Genomic DNA, 21,849 nt, shown 5'->3' with positions numbered 1-21,849 from the left:
GGTGATATATTGTTCCAGTGACTCTCAACGGATCATAGAGTAACAGCTTTATGAATTTAACACAATGTGCCTGATTTATTAAAGCTTTCCCAGGCTTCACTCAGTGAAGCTGGGTGATCCAGCAAACCTGGAATGGATTTATTCAAAGTAATTTGCTAACAAAAGTTTTCAATCCTGGATCAGATCCATTCCAGCCTTGCTGGATCACTTAACTTCACTGATGAAAGTCTATCCTCTCCAGCTTTGGAGAGCTTTATTAAATCAGGCCCAATGACTGCTAAAAAACGTTTGTAGAAGAACGTCACATTGTCACATTAAATTACACAGACCAGAGACAACCATTGCACATCAGTAACCTTTATTTTTCGATAGTGCAAACATAGAAGAAAACAATGCCCAGTAAGTCCTTCTGTATTTTACTGCATCACACAAATATTACAAATGCTGTGAGTGATAAGACAATATTAATTTCTATTCTTTCTTCCATATAAACAATAGGAAAGAGATCCTACTTACACTAGTCCTGCAAGGTTACAAAAGCTGAAGGATGAGGTTTTAAATCTACCTAAAACCATGATATTAGGTTTGGATAGTCACCGGTGACCTGATACCCCCATACATCTATTTCCAGACCTGTACATTAGCATTGCCTTCCCTGCTACAATTATGGATTTGTGTATCAGTTACAGCGATGAAATACACAACTTTCTCTTAATGGTATTTTCAATAAATATTACATCATATTCATCACATCATCAATTACAATAAACAGTAAAATGATCAATTGTGACACAAAAAGAGGGTTCGATTGCAAACAAATCGACAAAAAAAGAGCCCCAACCAAACAAGTTCTGTCTAAATAAACATTATTACAATTGATTGAAAATATTGCATATACAGAGCTCCATTAGATTACTTCTATGAATTGACAATAAATCAATTCTTTTTTTTACGGAGTTAAATAAATCAAAGTAATCAATGTAAGTGCAGAACTGTAAGAAACTCGGGCAGAGGAGAAAAAAATTTCTGTTTATTTTATTATGGGACAGGTACGTGAGACTGCTTAATTGATTTATGTCCAGTGTTATCCTCTCAGTTGCTTATTTTATTTATTCTAAATTCTAAATCTAAAAATTGTACAATGATTGTGGTGAGTGATGGTACAACCAATATATATATATATATATATATATATATATATATATATATATATATATATATATATATATATATATATATATATATATATATAAATATATAGAACAAGTTGATCACATTAAAAATCCATCAAACTAATATACAATTCATGTATTGCTAGCTTAAGTTTTCCTTCTATAAAGACCTGCAGGAGAGAGGCCTAGAGAACTGGCAATGATAAGACATTCTTCAGCAGTTTCTTTGACATTATTTTTTAGTTTTATAGGTTATTTCACTGTTTGTTTGTTTTTTGTTTAGTGGGTTTTCATTGCAATGATAACCACTAAAAGCAGCTTACTACGGTTACTTGATAAAGCAGTGAATCTGACATTCATTGAAGAACTCATATGTATACAGGAGTCAATGAGACATAGACTTAAACATTCTCTAGTGAACAATCTTCTAAGTGAATGTCATATTCACTGCTTTTTAAATAGACCCCTAAGTATATGCCTATATATGTTTATAGTGCGCACAAAAATGTCATGAATAAAAAAATAAAATGGAAAGCAAAAACTCTGCTGCAATAGCTCTTTAAGAATTATACATCAAACCAAAGAAACTCCACATTTTTAATATTATATATTAGAGATAAAAAACAACCCATGTGCAACTTTAAGGTTATCCCTAAAATATCTTAGCAATTAACTCTAGCACATAAAAAATTGTCTTGATTCATAAAATAGTGAATCTGAGATTCCCAGGTAGGAATCAATTACTGCCATTTAAACACATGGACCTGGAAGATTCCCACAAGGGAATGTTTGAGGGGATGTCTGTTTCCCTGTTTTATAAATAGAGCCCAATGTGTGTATGTGAGATAACATACTGCTACTGTTATCTGTATGTATTGTTATCAGTGGCTGCTTAAAGCCAACTCCAGTCAAACATTTTTTATTTGAGAATATGGAGAAATATTAAAGGATTCTTCAGGTTTTTCAGCGGTCTTCATCTACATATCTCCAGTAAATGGTTAATCTTTATAAACGTCAGACAGGCCTAAACTCTTAATGGCAGTCTTTTTTATTGTTGCATATAAATAAGGTTTATCAAGTAATCTACTGCTAAATCTACCTATAAAAGTCATTCTAGTGGTTTCTTCCTCCCAGTTTCAGTGCTGCTCCTCTTTGTTGGGGCTCTGTCCTTCCTACTGCTGGTCATTGTAGGTGTTCTTCCTTCTCTGCTGCTCAACTCTCAAACTGTTGGTTTTCCATTCATTTACCTGCTCATCATCAATGCTTCATCCTTCCTACTGCTTGCCATTCTGAACACAAACCCTTCCTACTACTCTTCAACCCCTATAACTATGAATTCTTCCAAAGTTCAGGAAGCCATGCCTATTTTACTAATGGTGGTGCGGTCCAATAAGTAAGAGGTAAGAACAATTCTAAGGAAGATGTGACTGGGCTTCATTGAGGAGTACATCTCTATTTTATATGTCTTAATAAAACATTTTCTGTAAATATTTGCTCCCGCCTCATGCGGGCAGAGTTTTGCCTTAGGTGTTTACCATTAGACAGAATCAGGAAGTAAAACCTGGGATTTTATAACCTTACTTTATCAAAGACAAAAATCCAGCTGCATATATATATATATATAATATAGGGATAGGACAGTCAGATGTAATGTTAATTTGTTTGAAGTACAAGGAATCCAGTTTAAAAGTCTATGATTTTAGATTTTGTGAATTTACCATCAGTATTGTGTCATTATTCCAATATATCTAATGGTCAGGTTGACAATTCATTAAAAATAATATCCAATCAAGACACCAAATGTTAAGCTCATGTTTAGCTACAAGAATGAACATTTGGCTGGGCTGATTTTTTTTTTTTTATTATTCTTAAGTTTTCCAGAGCACAAATTCGTGGAGCTGTTTTACAGTAACTAGGGAATTTGCTAAACAAACAATTTTTGGCCTATTCATTCCCATTTGGCCCAATAGTATAGTGTGAAGTGAAGACTAGGCATCCAACCCTTAAATAAAAGTTTATATAACATTTGTAAACTTTGGTATTACACCTTCACATGTATGCAAATAAAATATTTCAACCTCCTGGCAAGTTTTCATTCCTCATTATGTCTCTAATAGAAAAAAACACATTTGTCCTGGGGCTATTGTATGCAAAAAAATCTAAGGTTAGAAAATGACAGAGATCCCAAAAGTTTCCACAATAATATGTGGTGAGAGAAAATCTTCCAGTGGACAATATCTTTTCTGTGTCAAATATCACTGGGACATAAACTGGGGAATCCCCCTGGAGGGACACAGAAATAAACAAAACATGACAACTCCTATTTATTTCTACATACACATGAAAGAATTTTACCTTTACATACACTTTAAGAAATTGATTTGTGTCAGTTAACAAAATCTAGTACCCTCTATCAAGGACGATTACAGTTTCTGCGTATTGAAGGATTTCACAGTACTGTATCACACAAGTTGGAAATGAAAGACTCATATCATCCACCCAGAACTATACATGAACTCTCTATGTAAACATATTAGAATATTCACACACTTATTTTTAATCTCCATTTGAGAGGGTGCAATATAAATACAATGTATCCATTAATTATCTCTATACATCTTTCATCTTCTTTTTGTTCCCCCAAAGCCTGAAAAAGAATGAAAAATAATTAGAATAGTTTGTTGTGTCAGTCAATAAATTGTTTAGTTTTACTGTGATTAGAATAACTGCTAAATCTTGAAAATACAGTCATTTCATATATACAAGTATATAATAAAGTAAATATGATTCTTTTCAAAAGCAGACAACAGTTAAAAAAACTCAACAAAAGATGATTTTCTTTTTAATTTGCAAAGATTTTATGAGAGCCTGGTTTGCAGATCCCTTAAAAAATACAACTGGTGTCATGGTTTTTTAACTCCAGAGGTTGCTAGGGGTTCCTTGGGTCATGATCAATGAGTGTTTCTCAGGTCAGTTTAGGTGACACCAATGATCTTTTTGGTTAACGTTTCAAGGGCCAGCAATATAAGAAACATTCTATCTACAAACCACCATGCTAATGTACTGTGAGCTGTGGATCTAGTAATTATAGAAGGAGTTCTCCATGGTAAAAGGGTCAAGAAACACTGCTTTGGAGACTGGATGACTAACATTCTCTGTTTGCAAAAGCACTGAATAGTAAGTATTTAATCAGTATACAACAACTGATATATTTACCCTGATATACACACAAAACAACTTTCAATTGTACCTACAAATCAAACCGCACTGGGCTCATGGGTCCAATGCTTGTTTGGTCTTCATAACAGCATCAGTGTTAGAATGCCAACTCTGTCCAGCTTTTAAAAAGGGAGATATGTAACTGGAGCAATACAACAACAGCCTAACACAAGAGAATGCCTCCCCCTGATCCGTGTAAACATTGTTTTCCAAGCACACTGACTGTTACAACAGCAAAGCCAGCTGTGGGCTCTGTTTGGTGGTCGGCTGAAAGGTGCAGTGACCTGTAATGACCTACGGTGTGTAGCAGCTTCCCTGGAAATGCTCATGCAGCTGAAACACTCCCTGGGTGACCATTATCTTCACTTTAGAGAAACATCACTGAGCTGTGGAAAACACTAACAAAAAGCACACAAAAACTCTACTCATACACAAAGAGGTGATTGTAACATGCTTTGCAAACACATAAACTAGTGCACAGGCTGACTGACTATGGAATGAATGCAAGATTAAATACAGGTATAAGAATTTCAGCACCAAGTTCAGTGATATGTTTTTATATTAGCCAATCCCTTACATAGTGTTATTAGAGGGGTTTCTGATGACAAACAACTGACTCATTATATAGATTGAGATGTTTAGCTGGCATTATTCCACATAGATAACAAATCAAATAATGAAAATATACAATTTATTTACACATGTTAAAAAGAATGTCAGACATCGATGTCTGTGCTGTATGTATTTCATGTCATATGTATATAGATAATGACAATAGATCGTAACAGTGGACATTTCTTTTATCAACTAAAATAAGGACACCAATCAGTTTTGTATATGTATTGTGCTCTCATTATTTTATATAATTGTGCTCTCAGTATTTGGTGTGAGCCCCTGGTGCAGTAATAACTGGAAATACACATTTGTAGTAACTTGTTGATCATTCCTGCACATCTACTGTAGCCAATTCCTCCATAAAACATCTTCACTTCTTGGATGTTTCCTCACATGAACTGCTCACAATCTGTTTGATTTATGAAAGTTCTTCAATACTAGAGAGCTAGAGAAGATACACTTTAGTCAGTGAAGCTGGGTGATCCTGCAATTCTGGAATGTATTTGCTAACAAATATCAAAATTTGATACCAAATGTTTTTAATCCTGGACCAGATCCAGTCCAGGTTTGCTGGATCACCCAGGTTTACTTATGAAAGTGTATATTCTCCAACCTTGGAGAGCTTTATTAAATCAGACTACAACATTTTAATTGGATTAAGGTCAAGAGTTTGACTTGGGCATTCCAGAACATTAACATTAATTTTTTATTAAGCATTCTTTGGTAGAGATTCAGTTCACGGACAAATGTCTTTACATTTTTCTTTAAAATTCTCTAGTACAGTACAGAATGTATTGTTCCATCAATGACAGCAAGCTGTCCAGGCCCAGATGCATCAAAAGAGGCCCTAACTAGAATAATTCCACCCACCATGTTTTATGCTGGATTGGGTTTTCCAGTTTTACTTTCTACAAATGTAATGCTCCTAATTTAAGCCACAAAGTTCTATTTTGGCTTCATCCATCCACAAAACATTTTTCCAGTATCCTTCAGGGTTTTTCCACATGATCTTTAGCAATATTTTTAATGGGGAGCAGTGTCTTTCCCCTTGCTACCCTGCCATACACACCATTGCTGTTCAGTGTTCTCTTTACTTTTGCCACATACAGATATGTTATTGAAAAATAATTTTTTCAATAAATTTGTGACTAAATATAATAATTTTGGTTTGATTTGTTTCAATAAGGATTTCTTCACCTACTTTTAGGACTTGTTAGAAAATCAGATGATGTTTTAGGTCACATTTATATAAAAATGCAGAAAAGGGTCAGTCTGGCAGTCGCTGCCCTGCTCAATCACAAAATTTTAAACATTACACACATAGACGTTGAAGACAATGTGGTCAGGTAGTTGAAAGGCAGCATGTGTGAGATTTACCTCATTTTTATCACCTTTTTCAAGCTGCAGAGAAATGTAAATCTTTAAAAAAAAACCCAGTGATAACAGAGAGGACTAAATAATTTGATGCATGCAAAAGCCCAGGAAATGAAGGTTCGGTTTAGTAGTGTAAAACCCCAATTCCCTGTCATGAACAATGTACTCAATGTATTTTATATCCACATACGCCCTCACGTCCTACAATACCAGCTCTCATCAGTAGATGGTGCTATAGGGAAGTTCAGAATTACAGCGCCCACTTGCAGTAACATTTAAAAGCCCCAGTAGGGGATTACAGTGTCACTACTTTGAGTTGGTTTTAGGATAAATTAAAATAATAATTGAAGCTGTATAGAAACACCAACTATTAATTTCTCTTATTTGTTCCTGGCCGTCAAATATACCACTGAACGTGTTTTGTTATATCTGTTCAGTATATAGAAAATAAACTTGTTATTCCTTTAACATTCCAGTGTTGTTATGTGTACTTTGCTGTGTTATCCCAAGCATTATTATCACATTTATACAGGCATGATCTATAGAACAATCCTCCCCTTGGTATGGAGATGAAGAAAGGAGAAGGTGGCTGGTAGCCATAAGCTGACAACTCTACTCATCCACAGATACAGCACAACGTTGTCACTCTTGGACAGGATGAAGTCAAAATAAAGAGAAAAAAACAAAGTAAAATCAAATCAAGTGTGGCCACCATATCTAAGAAATATATTTTTCTGTTTTGAGACATAAATACATTTAAAATAAAAAGCCTTTTCACAAGTGGTTCACACGTGGATGGAATATGTTTGTATATTTGAATAGTAATCCTACCTGAGGCTGTTCGCACTCCAGAACTTTGTGAAGGGCCAAATGAGGGTCCAGAGGAAGAGGGTCCGCTCCATGTATTATGATAAGGGGAATAAGCTGTATAGTGAGGCTGAGACCTGAAAAATGGGAATAAATAGGGACATCAATGTGAGCAGCACTTACAAAGCTGTGCACTTGGTGAAAATACATAAGCTGAGGTCAGCTTCAACTTGACAATGTGGCACACGCATACCACCATATTAAAGTACAGGGAAACATAATAGCATCCAAAGAAAGCCGTGTTAAGCCACAAATCTGTATAGGTGTACTTTTTTTTTTTTTTACCCAGTACAGGGTTCATTCCCACTGATGCATTGCACTAACACACACATTTCCATGTGGACCCGTGAAGCCAGCAACATGTTATTGCTATTCATCATTGTGCTGAGCAACCTCTTCTGTTCTATGGAGTTGTGGGGGGAGGACAAGAAAGATACGAAATAGGGGCAGCAATTTCGCTTGTAATCCAAAATTGAGGGTCACCCATCACCTACATAGGAACATTAGTAGGAATGCAATGCGTGTATAGGTGTACTCAGAGATGATCATGAAGGATCAGTTTGTGGGATGAAAACATTTAATGTGTATTGGCTTATTTAAAATATATATTTGGAAAGGTGGCGATGAAGATCTTAATGCCAAGGGCTCCTTGGCTTTGAGATCTTCATCGCCACCTTTCCAAATATATGTTTTAAATATTAAGTTTTATCTTAAATATTTCCTTTTATAAAGTGCTTACCCCCGATTACCAAACAGATAACCTAGGACACCACCAGTTCCCAAACCGGTCCAAAATCCTGGTCCTTGAGTTGCCTGCCTCCCGTAGGAAGCTGCATTACCAAAACTGCCAAATCCTGAAGAATTTTCTGAGAAGAGATAAAAAAAATGTTTTAATACAAAATACATTTTGCTTAATGATTATTCTTAAAATGCTAGACAGGTCTAGAGTGACAACTGGGCTTCCATCCATTGGAAGAGACCCTGTCACCACCTTGAAAGGTTATAGTTAAACATTGTTTCCTATTCAGCCAAAACCTACAGGCACAGAGCTTCTTGAGACGTCTGGTTTGTAAAAGTGCCAGGTAATTCAACACTCTAGGGAGCAACAATTCCCAAGCCTTTATTTCCATAGCTGCAGCCCGTCCCCCCCAATGGTATTACTCCTAACAAGGCCTTGTGAGATCTCACCTAACAGCCAGGTGCCAATGTTGGGTAACACTGATGTAACTGAAGAGATAGAAGCACCCAATGGCAATCTGAGGCAATTTTGCATCAGACAGAAGAGGTTCTCTCCAGGGCTAATCATATTGCTTGAATAATCATGAATTAAGAGAAGAGGAGAGACATATTGGTGCTAACTGGAGCATTAAAGAAGGTAAAAATCACCGTTTTCCTATATGTCAGTAGCCCAAAAACTATCCCTTCCTAACACTTAACAGATAACTCCCACCATAATTTCAAGCATCCTCATTTAACCCTCACCATAACCATTCAAGCCTGGAAATCTTTAACAAAATATGGGAGCTGCCATTGTTCACCTTCTTTATGAAAATGTCTGCCTGTTCTCCCAACCAATAGCCAAAATGTTACTATTGTAACCGATGTACTTTAACCTTGAACGTACGCTGTTACCCAGACTATCCCACAACACGTGAAGTGTATGTCCAGCTAAAAATATTTTTTTCAATTTGGATAAAATGGGAAAGAATTAAGCCCGTCATGTTTTACTGCAATCAGGGGCTCTATAACAGAGATTTATCCTTACTTTCAGCTGATGTTGTACCACTTCAAGGAGGTAACTTTATGGGGTCTATTTATAAAGCAGTAAACCTGATCTTCACTGAAACATTCCCTGGTGGAGAATCAATTACCCGCATTAAAACACATGGACCTGGAAGATTCTCTACCAGGAACAGTTTCATTAAATTTCAGATTGAAGACTGAATGTCACCTCTTTATAAATAGACCCTTATAGAAGAAACACAGACAGAAAAAATACTTTGTCAGATATTTATTTTTGTCTGTATCTCTGTTGCAGATTTTCTCATCTACTATATAGGCTCTCAGCAGAGGGTAGATGTATCAAATGAAGCTCCCAATAGCAGTGGAGAACGCTCTAATGTGTTCCTGTATGAAATTACATATACCTTACAAAACTATTTAAAGCATGAGATAGGCTAACTTCATCCCTGATGATCCCATACTGAACCAATGAATTACTGGAAGTAATATAGAAATAAATGATTTTGTAATTACCTGTATAGCCTGATTTAAAACCAGGAGGAGGAGGTGCGCTAGCTTGGCTGTAATGTTGGTAATCATGTCCATCATAAGCAGGTGGAGGTTGCTGTTCCTGCATAGAAGGACCGCTCAAGAATAACTTGTACACCCCATAGGCCAGGCCCAGCAGTACCAGAAAAACAACAGCTCCGCTCCCATCATAGGGCGACTTTGAATTCCAGCTGTTTGAGTACCCAGAGCCACCAAAGCTATTGCCACTTTGAGATCTCTTTCGTCCTTCTTCTGTAACTTCTAGAGTGTATTCCAAACCACAAGAGCCGCGCAGGACGTATGGATCATCGGGATAATCAAAGCCCTCACAGCTCACTTCAACTTTGCCGAATCGGTAAGCATTGTCCATGTCCACCTTACATTCCCACTGGAAATTGAATAAGTCTCAGTTAGAAAATGCAAAACTCTGTACATGCTTTAAAGTTATTCTCAGATTGCAGAAAGAATATGGATATCAACAAGCCATGGACAGAAAGGCAATGGTTAGTTTTAAGGCAAAGCTATCACAGTTCTGCCAAACATAGAATTCATCATGTTTTATTGCTATCCAATGACTTGTTGGAGTGCTTTGTCCCAGAGACAGTGGTTTTACCATACAGGGGCAGCAATCAAAAGCTTACCGGGGTTCTAGGCTTCTCCTATTTTACTAAAAACTGTTTTTATTTTTGTATTTGTTGTGGATAGAGATTTCCCCACTCCTTCTGCCTGGTAAATCTGTTATCATGAAATGTATCTGTAGGTGGCTCAGAGGTAGCACTCTTGCCTTTGCCTTTGCAGCACTGGGTCCCAGATTTGAATCTCGGACAGGACACTATCTGCATGGCGTTTGCATGTTGTCCCTGTGTCTGCGTGGGTGTCCTCCGGGTACTCTGGTTTCCTCCCACATCCCAAAAAAACATGCAGTAAGGTTAATTGGCTTTGCCTCAAAATTGACCTTGAACTACATTAATGACATATGACTATGGTAGGGACATTAGATTGTGAGCTCCTTTGAGGGACAGTTAGTGACCCAACTATCAACTTTGCACAGCGCTGCTTAATATGATGGCGCTATATAAATACTGTTATAATAATAATAATTACAGTCTAAGGTCAATTTTTGTGGGAAAGCCAATGAACCTGACTGCATGTTTTTTGGAATGTGGGAGGAAACCCCACACAAACAATGGGAAAACCTGCAAACTCCATGCAGATAGAGCCCTGGCTGAGATTCAAACCTGGAACCTAGCGCTGCAATGGCCAGAGTACTAACCTCTGAACCACCGTGCTGCCCTGTATATGCCCAGTTTGGTCACTTTGTTTTTCCTATTCCACTTTCATTCACTGTGGGGTACAATTCTTTGATTTCCAAGCTGCACAGTCCTGAAGCAGTCACCTCAGTCACAGTGTTGTAGAAGAGCTCTAGAATTAAGCCCATCGGGTTGGGGACTAGTAACTACTTGTAGAGTTTGTATCATGGTGTTTTAATAAAATACATTTCCGCTTTTATCCTGGAGTGTGGCTCTGACAAATATTCACTGCCATGGAATTAGCAAGAAACTTGTAAATCACATAATGATGGTCTCCCTTGGAAAAGTAAAGAGGGCAACAGATTTACATTAAATGTTTTTTTTTTCTAGTCCACTTTTTTGATGTTGATGTAATTAGAAACACACACCTTGTGAGCCAAAGATTCACTTGGAGAAGCAAGGCTAAAATGATTGTATTACAGTGGGACTGAAAGTGTCACCGTTACAGTATTCTATATAGCAGGAATGTATATCAAAGTAACAAAGATAGTTTTATAAAGCACACGTACCTGCACATCAATGCCATCCCATCCTCTGTTGTGGCACTGCACCACCTGTGGGATCATAGCGCTACAGCCAGCGCTGCCCCCAACACATTTCAATTGTGGAATAGGGGCTGAGCGTCGTGCATTAGTATATCTGTCCGCATACAGCGTGATAGCCTGAATGTCTCTTAGCAGGACTCTATCTGCAAGAAAAAAAAAAAAGAATTCATTGCCTCATATATAACAACATAGTATAGTAGTATGGCTGCTACTTGGTAACAATACTAAATAATTTATTTCATTTGTATTAAAACAAGCAAAGTCCTGAAATATTCCAGTGATAGAAGATCTAGAAGAAGTTGTTCAATCCCAATGTATGATCAACTAATACAGATAAGAATTCCAGGAGAAAGCATTCAATATTAATCAGCAATCTCTCCCTTTATACTAAATCCGTTCAATGGCAGAAAGCACTGCGTAGGCTCTGTGGGGTTTTTACTCTCTGAAGCTCCGGTCCTCTGCTTTCTAACTAATTAATGTACAGCGCTGCATAATATGTTGGCGCTATATAAACCCTGTTTAAAAATATTAATAGATAATCTGTTTAAACTTCTAGATTATGTCTGTAACAGATAAAAGGCAGGGCTTCCCATATCAGCAGATGGCAATGGACTGGTACAATCACAGCATTGTCTGGTAGGCCACAATCACTTTACACTCCCTGAGGATTAAAGTTCATCTTCTGCCGACACCACTGTAATCTCATTGTCCCATCAGGTAGATTTATATTTCTAACCTTTGTACCCGGAGATTTCATGGTCTGATTAATTTAAGATCTCCAACACTGGAGAAGATGGACTATCCTTGGGAACCTGGGTGATTCAGCAAACCTGGAATGGATCTCTTAAAATCATTTTCTATTACTCGACTAATGTTTTGAATCCTGGTCCAGATCCATTCCAGGTTTGTTGGATCCCCCAGGTTCTCCTGTGTTAGTCTAATAATAAATCAGGGCGATTGTGTTTGTTTAGTAGAATTCTCTGAGGTTGTGATTGATGCATTGCGCTGGGTTTGTCTTATTGAGGGCATTTATACCCCCGGCACGCCGGTCACACACAGACCTTGTCACCTCTCCGATCACACACACCTCAATACATGGCCGGGTATGGATCCAATATGGTGCCTGTGTCAGGACGGATAGAATCTGGGAGGTGAAATCTCTCATCCTGATCCTTGCACTGATTTATTAATAAACAGGATTTATATAGCGCCAACATATTACGCAGCATTGTACATTAAATAGGGGTTGTTTATGAGACAGATACAGGAGGAGTGGAACCTGCCCCGAAGAGCTTACAATCTAAGAGATACCACAAGCATGCCGGCCAGAAGCCACACTAATACTAATACAAGCCTGGATCTTGATGACAAGGCAGAAATGACAATTTTCAGACCTCATAGTAATAAATGGAACTTTACCCTGCTGGCTCCAGCCCTGCACCCCAGACAGCTGCAACACAGCCAGCAGACACAGGAAGGATGATACAGCCACAGGCGGCATCTTTATGTCCGTGCGATGCGATGTGTGCGATGTCTCCTGTACGATGCTGACAGGCCGCTGTTATTATTATTGATGTCGCATTACACAAAGTTTCATCACTCGGCTCTCTTCCTGGTACGTGTACTGCGGTGATTCGCTGAGCGGAGGCCCGGGGACGGAGTCTTGTCATTGACACATCTTGCTGATAAAGTTAGGCGAGGACAGGAAGTTGAAGCTCAGGGGGAGGCTTGGGTGGCTTTCCGGCGGAAGTTGTTCATGTCAACACAGGCTGCGCTGGGAACCTAATATTAGGTGTGGAGTTGTAGTGTGAAAGTGACCGGGAAAAGGCAGCAGCTGTATGTAGAAGATACTTATGTGTGACAGCTGAGGTGCATTACTAGAGACTCATCTGTACATCTCTGACACACTCCTCAATGGCTGGAATCAAAGGTAATGATTTTGTGTCCACACATATAACTGTTGTAGTGTGCAGGCCTTCCTGGGATTATCATTGCCGTTCTGTCAGATGCTTGTGTGAGATTACTGCTTATTAGTAAAGTATTAATTGCTTTTCCCATTCAGAACAGAGCAGCGGCTTTGCTTTACCACCCCTCCCCCTTCTTAGTACCTCAGGGTATGATGAGTCATGTGACGGGGTTAGGCCAATCGGCGCAGGTTGGCACATTATGGGGAGAGTGGGTGTGGCTTCGTGTATGGCAGGGAAGTACAAGGCAGCCCTGTGTAAGCTGACCATCGCCTAACACTAAGCCAGGACTGATATCCAGCACTGCCATAGGATTTGTATCATATTAATACAACTTGAAGACTTCTATACACAAAGAGACTCTTATTATAAGAAGTATATAGCCGGCCATTACTGACTGGGGAAAGCTAGTTGAGAACCAGCAATAAGCATGCAGCCAGTAAAGGCAGAAGCATTTTCTGCAGACTTGTTTGAGTCAATTGTTCATTGAATTTCTGGGCATTAAGCAGTTTCAGATATATTACCCAGCCCTTAAATTCAACACCTGGTTTAGTTTCTTCAACTACTTTATGTATTCTTAATAAACAGGATTTATATAGCGCCAACCTATTACTCAGCGCTGTACATTACATAGGGGTTGCAAATGACAGACACAGTAGGAGGAGAGGACCCTGCCCAGGACAGCTTATAATTCAATGGCATTCATTTCACGTTTATTTTTTACAAATTGTATTCCCAGCATGGACATCTTTCAGAAGCTGCACTGTGAGGGATAATCCATAAAGGAACACGGCTCTTAAAGTAACAGTGTTCATGACTGCACTGAGCTGTGTACCATGGCACAGATCTGTATGGTATGTGCTCATCAGTCTGATTTAATTGGGCTGATCTCTAGCTTTACCTCCAACAGATATCTTGAGGACAACTAATTTCTGAGTCTGATGGATTGCGAGAATCATTCAGCTTACTCCTCTCCATCTGTGCTGTCCTGGCCATCCACTGATAGCTATTTGCTTTATATCCTGTTATTCAATTAGTTTTGTCTGATGTGTGAGTATTATCTAAGGTGACCTAAATGCCTATGTGGTGATACAGTGTGTGAGAGGCAGTGCTGGGAGCTGAGAAATCCCCTCTGTACGCTGATATTTATTGTTTTGCTATCAAAGGTGCCCAGACACAACACAAGGAAGCTGAGGTTTGCGGTTTGTTGGGCTGTCGGCAGTAGCAGAGGTGAACTAATAATAACGTTTAGCGAATAAATGTTTGTAAGAAGAGATCTGCATAGATGGAGGGATATATGGCGAGTGGTAGGTTTTCCCTGAGTTCAGCATTAACAAAGTAAAGAGAGATTTGTGCTGATCACAGTTACTAGCAGTTCCTGGAGCTTTGGTTGTCTGTTGTCTATGGATCCAGAGCCAACCCCACATGGCAGCTCCAGCAGCATGACACTAATGAGCTTTTTATCTGTCTCTAAAGGTGACATTCTTCCCAATGTTAAAATAAGTTTTTCCCACTGAACCCTCAATTTTTAGCAAGGGTTCCCTGGGACCTGATTTTGTTAATTTGTTTTTTAAGGATCCTTTTGAAGTAATAAAGTTGAGAGAAGCTAATGTACAACATGCTTGCAAAGTATAAGCTGAAGATAAGCGGGGTGTCTTCTTTTCTCATAACACATTGTAGGATGCTGAGCTGTGAGGGCAGGCACTGACATGTCCCTCGCTCTGATAGGCCACAGAGCCTGGCACTGACATGTCCCTCGCTCTGATTGGCCACGGAGCCTGGCACTGACATGTCCTTCGCTCTGATTGGCCACGGAGCCTGGCACTGACATGTCCCTCGCTCTGATTGGCCACGGAGCCTGGCACTGACATGTCCCCACGGAGCCTGGCACTGACATGTCCCTCGCTCTGATTGGCCACGGAGCCTGGCACTGACATGTCCCTCGCTCTGATTGGCCACGGAGCCTGGCATTGACTGTGGACTCCTCCTTCTGCAGATATACCATTGCAGCCCCTGTAACCATGTTACAGGAAGGAGGAAGGACAAGAAATACCAGGAGACACAGCTCAGAGGGGGAGAAGAAAGGTGTGAGAGTACCAAATGGAGTTCAGGTGGAAATAGACATATTTTTCCACCTTTACATTCCCTGGTCACATATTTAAGGGTTTTAAAACTCCTCCCAACAAAGTTTTGTTTTTTCAATAAATATCCCTGAAATAAAGCAAAAGTCTTTCTTTTGCACCTTTTTATTTATCTTTAAATCCAATGCTGGATCCCCATGAGGAGTGAACTTGATACAAGCTTCCAGTGTTTCCTCTGTGGCCAAAATCTAACTGGAGAAGCAGGAATTGTGTATTGCAGGCTTTACACAAGACTTGCAGAATCATATCGGATTCACATGCCGTCATTTTATAATTGTAGTCTTTGCTCTGGGAAAGTGTGTACAGTCTATAATAAAGCTGACTAGTAGATTCATGTTAGGACCTGATTATTATTGAAGGGATTGTGTCACACTGGGCGGTATTCAGTATAGATTGCCGTGGAAGGAAAATGAATGAAATGCTGGAATATTCCCTTCTGATTTAATGAGTTAGATACACCCTGGAGGATTAGTGCAGTCAGATGATTGTCTGCTGACTACTTCTGAGTCTGGGTTCCAGTCTTCCTTTCTCTAGTCACTGACTGTCTGTCTGCTTTTTAGATGTTCTTTATGCTCTAAAACCGGCCAATTAAATTTATATTAGTGCATGACAAATTATTTTGCTGTGGTGACTACATGCAGCATCTGCTCTAGTCCTTTACATTTCATGCAACATTAAGACATGGAAACTAGACGGGATAATTGTGGTAAGATTATTTCATTTAGTAGCGTCTGCTTTTTGTTGTGTTAAATGACACACATCACTTTCAATTCAGTTATTTCTTATATATATTCCTTATAAATAGCGTGTAGTCTTCCCATCCTTTTCTCCTAAAGTTGTTTCTTAAGCAGAATATATGTGAGTATGATGATGGTATGGCTCATTTTTGTAGAACATATTAGAGTTGTATTTGATCTAATATTAGGACTTGATGATATAGAGTTCAGGTCCCAGAGAGATATCATTGTTGGATATAAAAATCATTGTAAGAATTTGAAATGTAAATTAAATCTAAACATAAAACATTTTCTAGTTTTATGTTGTGGTGGCAGCATTTCTCTGTAGTTAGCTGGTGGTCTTACCAGCCACCCTCCGCCTGTACTGAACAATTATTCTCAATCACAGCACTGTACCTATGGAGTAGATGCAATGACACAATATATGATATAAAATATCCTTCATAATATAAAGTGTTCTGTTGTTACACAATAGATTTGTGTAAGTCTAAAAAGACTGGGGAGCGTCATTGCATATATAACTTTTTATTTTCCATGGCGTTTGGCTTTAATGTGTACCTGTGAGCTAGTAAGACCTGATCTGGCTATAGGTATTTGGGGTTTATTTCATAAAGGTCTAAAAAACCCAAGCTGTATTTTTATTCCAAATGTATCTAGACATTGTCTAATGGCACTTTGGCCTCCCATGCCCACCTCTCTATTATCCATTATGTGATGAGCATCCTCATGGGAAGTCACATAGACACCTAGGTCATGCTGGATTTTCAGAATCATTGAGAAGCCATGCTAAAGAATATTGTTTGCAGTAATAGTGAAATTCTGTATCTGTAATATGGCAATAGTACCACAGTAGCCTGTAAACAAATGCATTAAGGTTTGAAGAAGGTGTGCACCTGTATGGGATTATCCCATGAAGAGAAAGACCACCAAAGAATTCATATTGTAAGGTGGTGCTGGTATTGGTGGAGAGGAGCAGGGCTGGGTTGGAAGAAGCCATCCTTACTGCAAGGTTTTGTGTTTAATATCAAGTGCAGTATTATGTTTAACCCATCATTGTATGGTTGTGTGTCCCCAGCACATTGCTGAAATGTGTTCCATAACATTAGGTGTTGTATTTCAATAAGTTCTTGACTCATCAAGTTACTCATTTGATGTTTTTCTGCTTTGTTCCAGCCCTAATCAGCCTCTCATTTGGAGGAGCTATTGGTCTGATGTTTCTGATGCTCGGCTGTGCATTGCCACAATATAAGTAGGTTTATCTTTCTAATCTATTCTCTTGCCTAAACTGATCACTACATTGTCCGTGTAAACAGGCAGCCAATCAACAGCAATATTTATGTAAAAATTCTTAATCCAGTTTGGGTAGAAAACTGTTTCAGTGGGGAATCCCTGCACTGCAAAAGTTACTTGACAAATTATTTACCTTATACTTTGCACCCATAAAGGTTCCACCTCTGCGTGACCCCCAACCTGTGGTGTGATCACAGGCCTGAAATGACCAATAGTGCTGCATTGTAAGTGAGAATTCTGAGGACCTGTCCACAATACAGAGCAGTGTTCTCCCCAGAACCTTTCAGCCCGGCCCACCACCTGGCAATGTTCAGCAACCACGCGGCTGTTTTTGACTGCTTATTGATGTGTTGGGTCACAATAAAGAGGCCACCATCCTGCTTAAAAAATTCTGCAGAGCATCAACATAATATAGGTAAACTTACATTTAATCCACGTTTCTACCCTAACTAGATTAAGGCTTACAACAGTAATACAATAATGAATATTTTTACAGATTCATTATTGAAATTTATTTATTGGTTATGCATAATTGTTTTTTCTCTTCCCAGTACAAGTGTTTGAATTTGATTTCTTATGGGGTAATTTGATAAACCTTTTTTTATTTAAAGTAATAAAATGTCTCTAGGGCCACAATATTTAACAGTATCACTATAAGTGATGAGGCGTTTCATAGAACATCGTCTGCTTCATCAGATCAAGGTACTTTTTAATTGACTGAAATACGGAGAGGTCATAACAATAGTAATGCATGTGCCCGAACATGCCAGACATCAATGAATTGGTATACATTTAAATTAATATTTGTTTCTTTCTACTATATAGTGCATATTGGCCATTGTTTGTGCTGTTTTTCTACATACTGGCCCCTATTCCATACTGCATTGCAAGAAGAGCAGTAGATGATTCAGATGCTACTAGTAACGCCTGCAAGGAACTGGCTATATTTCTAACAACGGGAATAGTTGTCTCTGCGTTTGGACTGCCAATTGTATTTGCAAGAGCTACAGTGGTGAGTCAATATCTTGGCATAATAAGGATGTATTAGAAATGTTTTTGTGTCAGGTTCTTTCTCCATTTTCTATTGCTTCTGGCCCAGGTGTTCAGAAAATAAAAAGGTAAAGGCAACATTTTTTTTACACAGACAATGTTTGAAGTCTATTAGCATTGATGTCAGAATTCACGCTTCTTTAAAAACTTTTTTTAAACTTGGCAAACTTGTTTCCTTCTCCATTCCAAACTTAAAGGAGACTGAGTACTACAATAATTAGGTGTATTTGTTTACAGAGGGCTCCTCTCCTTCATTAAAATGATGCATTAAATTAAAATAAAAATCCCTATGATGGTGTCAGGGGGAGGATTACCCTAGCCCTAATTGTGTCTGCTGTGTCTAAGCAAGATTCCATTATTCCACTGATAAAATCTATGAAAACACTGAGAAGCCCAGATCTCACAGGAAGACACTCTTGGATTGTGCTGGAGCATCAATCAATGAGATCTGGGCTTCTCGTCAATAATTCCTGCAATATGGTATAGTAGCTAAACTTTAGCCCCTCTACACAATCACCTTATAGTAGTCACCGGTCCTTGGTAACATAACTTTCCCACTGTCTCCCGAACCCTTCTTTAAATTCTTATGTATTGTCCGTTTTTGTGTCCATCTAAATATTTTGAGTTTGAGTAATGAGTATTATTCTAACACAGTATACTTTCCTTCACAGATTCAGTGGGGAGCGTGTGCATTGGTTCTCACAGGAAATGCAGTCATCTTTTCCACCATTTTAGGCTTTTTCTTAGTGTTTGGAAGCAACGATGACTTCAGCTGGCAGCAGTGGTGAGCCGTAGTACCAGAATGTCTTCTACAATGAGCCAGACTCCCGCAAGCACCCATTCAGCCAGTAGAAGGACAGTGGGAGTCCTGTCACATTGTTTATTCATGCTTTTTTGCCATGGACATGCGGTATGGCTTACAAGAAAAGCGCTTTAGTGAAGAAAAAAAAAAAACATTCTTCCATGTTTTGTCTGACTCAATCCATTTTATTTGTCATTTAGCTAGACTGTTTCATACTAGGATACCTACCTGTAGTATTTTTTGCTGTTTTTTTTCCTTTTTATGCCAGAAATATCTGTCCATTCCCTGTATGATGTCCAGGCCTCACTTCACCAAATGAGTCTTCAAGAAAATCTGCTGTGTATAATGCACTTTCTTTTTGAGTGTTAAAACAGAGGTTTAATTTTTCTTTGTTTTTGCTGTTTTATATTTTGGCAATCATCTCTAAAGTGACATGACTAATGTTACTGTGTTTATTTATTATTTTGTAATGGAATTCTGTGAAAATGTTGTCCTTTGCAGTTTGACAATGAAGAATTTCTTGGAGCTTTTCGCTAGACATAGCGAGGTCAGATACCAGCACTGCTGTACTTGTGGCTTCCTGACATATAATATACACTATGAAAATGAAACCATTGCTGGTTGTACCAGAGTTTAGTAAAATAATCCTTTACATTGTATCAAAATATAACTGAATGTAAGCTGTGGTCATCCTGGGGGGCGGGTAACTTTGCTAGCTTGGTCCAGTAACCAAAGTATTATTTTCCAGTTGCACTGGCAGCTTATAACCTATAGGGAAGATATTAGTTGGTTGCTAGTAGAGAAAGACAGAGTTCATTTGTCAGAACATTCAACAAAGGTTGCAAACATCTTTCATTGAAGAAAAAGCCCCCTGCAAAATTTGTTTAATTGCCCATGCCTCTGTTCCTTCGTTGGATCTTCATTTTCTTCAAAAGGTTTGGCTGCTAAAGAATCCTCAGTATTTGGCACCCTTTGGGTGGTCCATGGTCCCCTCTGCACACTAAAGTTTTATCTGCCAGTCCTATATCACTGATCTGTCCTGTAGTGATGTATGACCCAGTGGATTTAACTATAGCTTGTGATGACAGACATGGTAATTACACACTACTAGAGGTGACAGATGAGAAAGATTCTTCTGCGTGCCATAGCTCATGAGTGAAGATTTCATGAACAGGCACCAGAATAGATAAGTAAAAACATTTACTCTTTTTGTTTTTTTGTTTTTTTTTTTATACTGGACAGTCAGTTTAGGTTTTTACATGATTTTCTTTCATGCATACTCTATTTTAGATGACATCTAAAATGAAATTAAATGTAACTGGTCATATGCGGCTTATTCTCATCTATGGCCACAGTTTACAGCATTTTTGAATAGAAGATGTGGCATTTTGTGCGTTTCTACATGCAAACCTAAAGGCAAAAAAAGGCACATCCCCCCCCATATGCATAATGAATGTAGAAGGAACTGGCATGTAAAACACAAAAATGTGCATAAACATATTTAGTAATGCAACTGACATTATACATACTTGTATGTGATGAAACCTTACTGGATTGTGAGGTGATGGTTTGTTCAGACAGCCAGTCATAGACGCCCACAAAAAAAGCTTCTCCCTGATATTCATTTACACTTTTTTTTTTTAGTAAGTATGATCTTTGTTGGTAAAAGAACCTGCACCAATGTGCAACATCAAATTACTGTAATCTACAATTTGTATTTATTTTTAAGTCCTGCACTGGAAAAACAAAAGTTGTGACCACATGACAATGTATTTGTAACATTGCTTTGCTTTCCATTTTTTTTTAATGTTGCCATGGATATTGCATACAGTGTACACTTATTTTAAATGTAATTGTAAAATGGTCTTAGTGTGATTCTGCGGTGATATCCTGTTTCTACACAAGCTGAAAGGTAATATAACATGCATGCACACATCTTTTCTTTGGGGGAAAGGTTAAAGCCTCCAAAAACTAGAATGATGAAGCGATGTGCTGTGATTATACACTACTTTAATTCTTCCATACTCAGGGCATGTTATCTCCATTTGTGTGTGCAAAGCACACAGTAGTATCCTGTGTGTATGTTATTTTTCCCTGCTGCAATGTTAAAAAGTTAAGTTAAAGATACCATTTTTTTTATTTTTTTTTTTAACTGTGGAAGCCTAATCCATTTAAAGGGTCCATAGCGCTAGCGCCATTGAGGTGGAAGCAGGGCTTGGTAACCTTGCATTATGGTGCAATGTTCTACAAAACTCTACATTGAGGAAATGCAATAAAATGATCCCCCTCCTCCCATGTCACTAGAGTTCTTTGTATATGTATACTATATGTTTCGAGGATTACTACACATGTATATGTGTTGTTTAACTTGGGTTAACTTTTGTGTACATATTTAGATTTGTATTTATGCCATTTTACTTTTTTGTTAATATCTCCCGTTTTTGCCTATTTCTGAGCTGCCTCATTTATTATAGGAATTTGCTGCCAAATTA

At 38.3% G+C, this 21,849-nt stretch overlaps 2 protein-coding genes across 2 annotated transcripts; one reads left to right on the top strand and one right to left on the bottom strand.

Annotated features, from left to right (window-relative positions):
* Positions 1-341: 341 nt before the first annotated feature.
* SARAF (store-operated calcium entry associated regulatory factor) lies at positions 342-13,032 on the bottom strand. Its single transcript, XM_072405410.1, has 6 exons — positions 12,793-13,032; positions 11,338-11,516; positions 9,504-9,906; positions 7,987-8,113; positions 7,212-7,324; positions 342-3,819 (listed from the first exon to the last, which is right to left on the bottom strand). The coding sequence occupies exons 1-6, from the start codon at positions 12,872-12,874 to the stop codon at positions 3,794-3,796; spliced, it is 930 nt and encodes a 309-aa protein (XP_072261511.1). The 5' UTR covers positions 12,875-13,032; the 3' UTR covers positions 342-3,793.
* Positions 13,033-13,106: 74 nt separating this feature from the next.
* LEPROTL1 (leptin receptor overlapping transcript like 1) lies at positions 13,107-19,744 on the top strand. The gene is made up of 4 exons (XM_072405411.1): positions 13,107-13,303; positions 17,389-17,464; positions 18,331-18,517; positions 19,227-19,744. Exons 1-4 carry the CDS (start codon positions 13,288-13,290, stop codon positions 19,341-19,343), a joined length of 396 nt encoding a protein of 131 aa, XP_072261512.1. The 5' UTR covers positions 13,107-13,287; the 3' UTR covers positions 19,344-19,744.
* Positions 19,745-21,849: the final 2,105 nt, after the last annotated feature.

Source organism: Pyxicephalus adspersus, chromosome 3 (genome assembly GCF_032062135.1).
Source record: "Pyxicephalus adspersus chromosome 3, UCB_Pads_2.0, whole genome shotgun sequence".
Classification (NCBI taxonomy): domain Eukaryota; kingdom Metazoa; phylum Chordata; class Amphibia; order Anura; family Pyxicephalidae; genus Pyxicephalus; species Pyxicephalus adspersus.
This window is presented reverse-complemented; position numbering and strand designations above follow the sequence as displayed.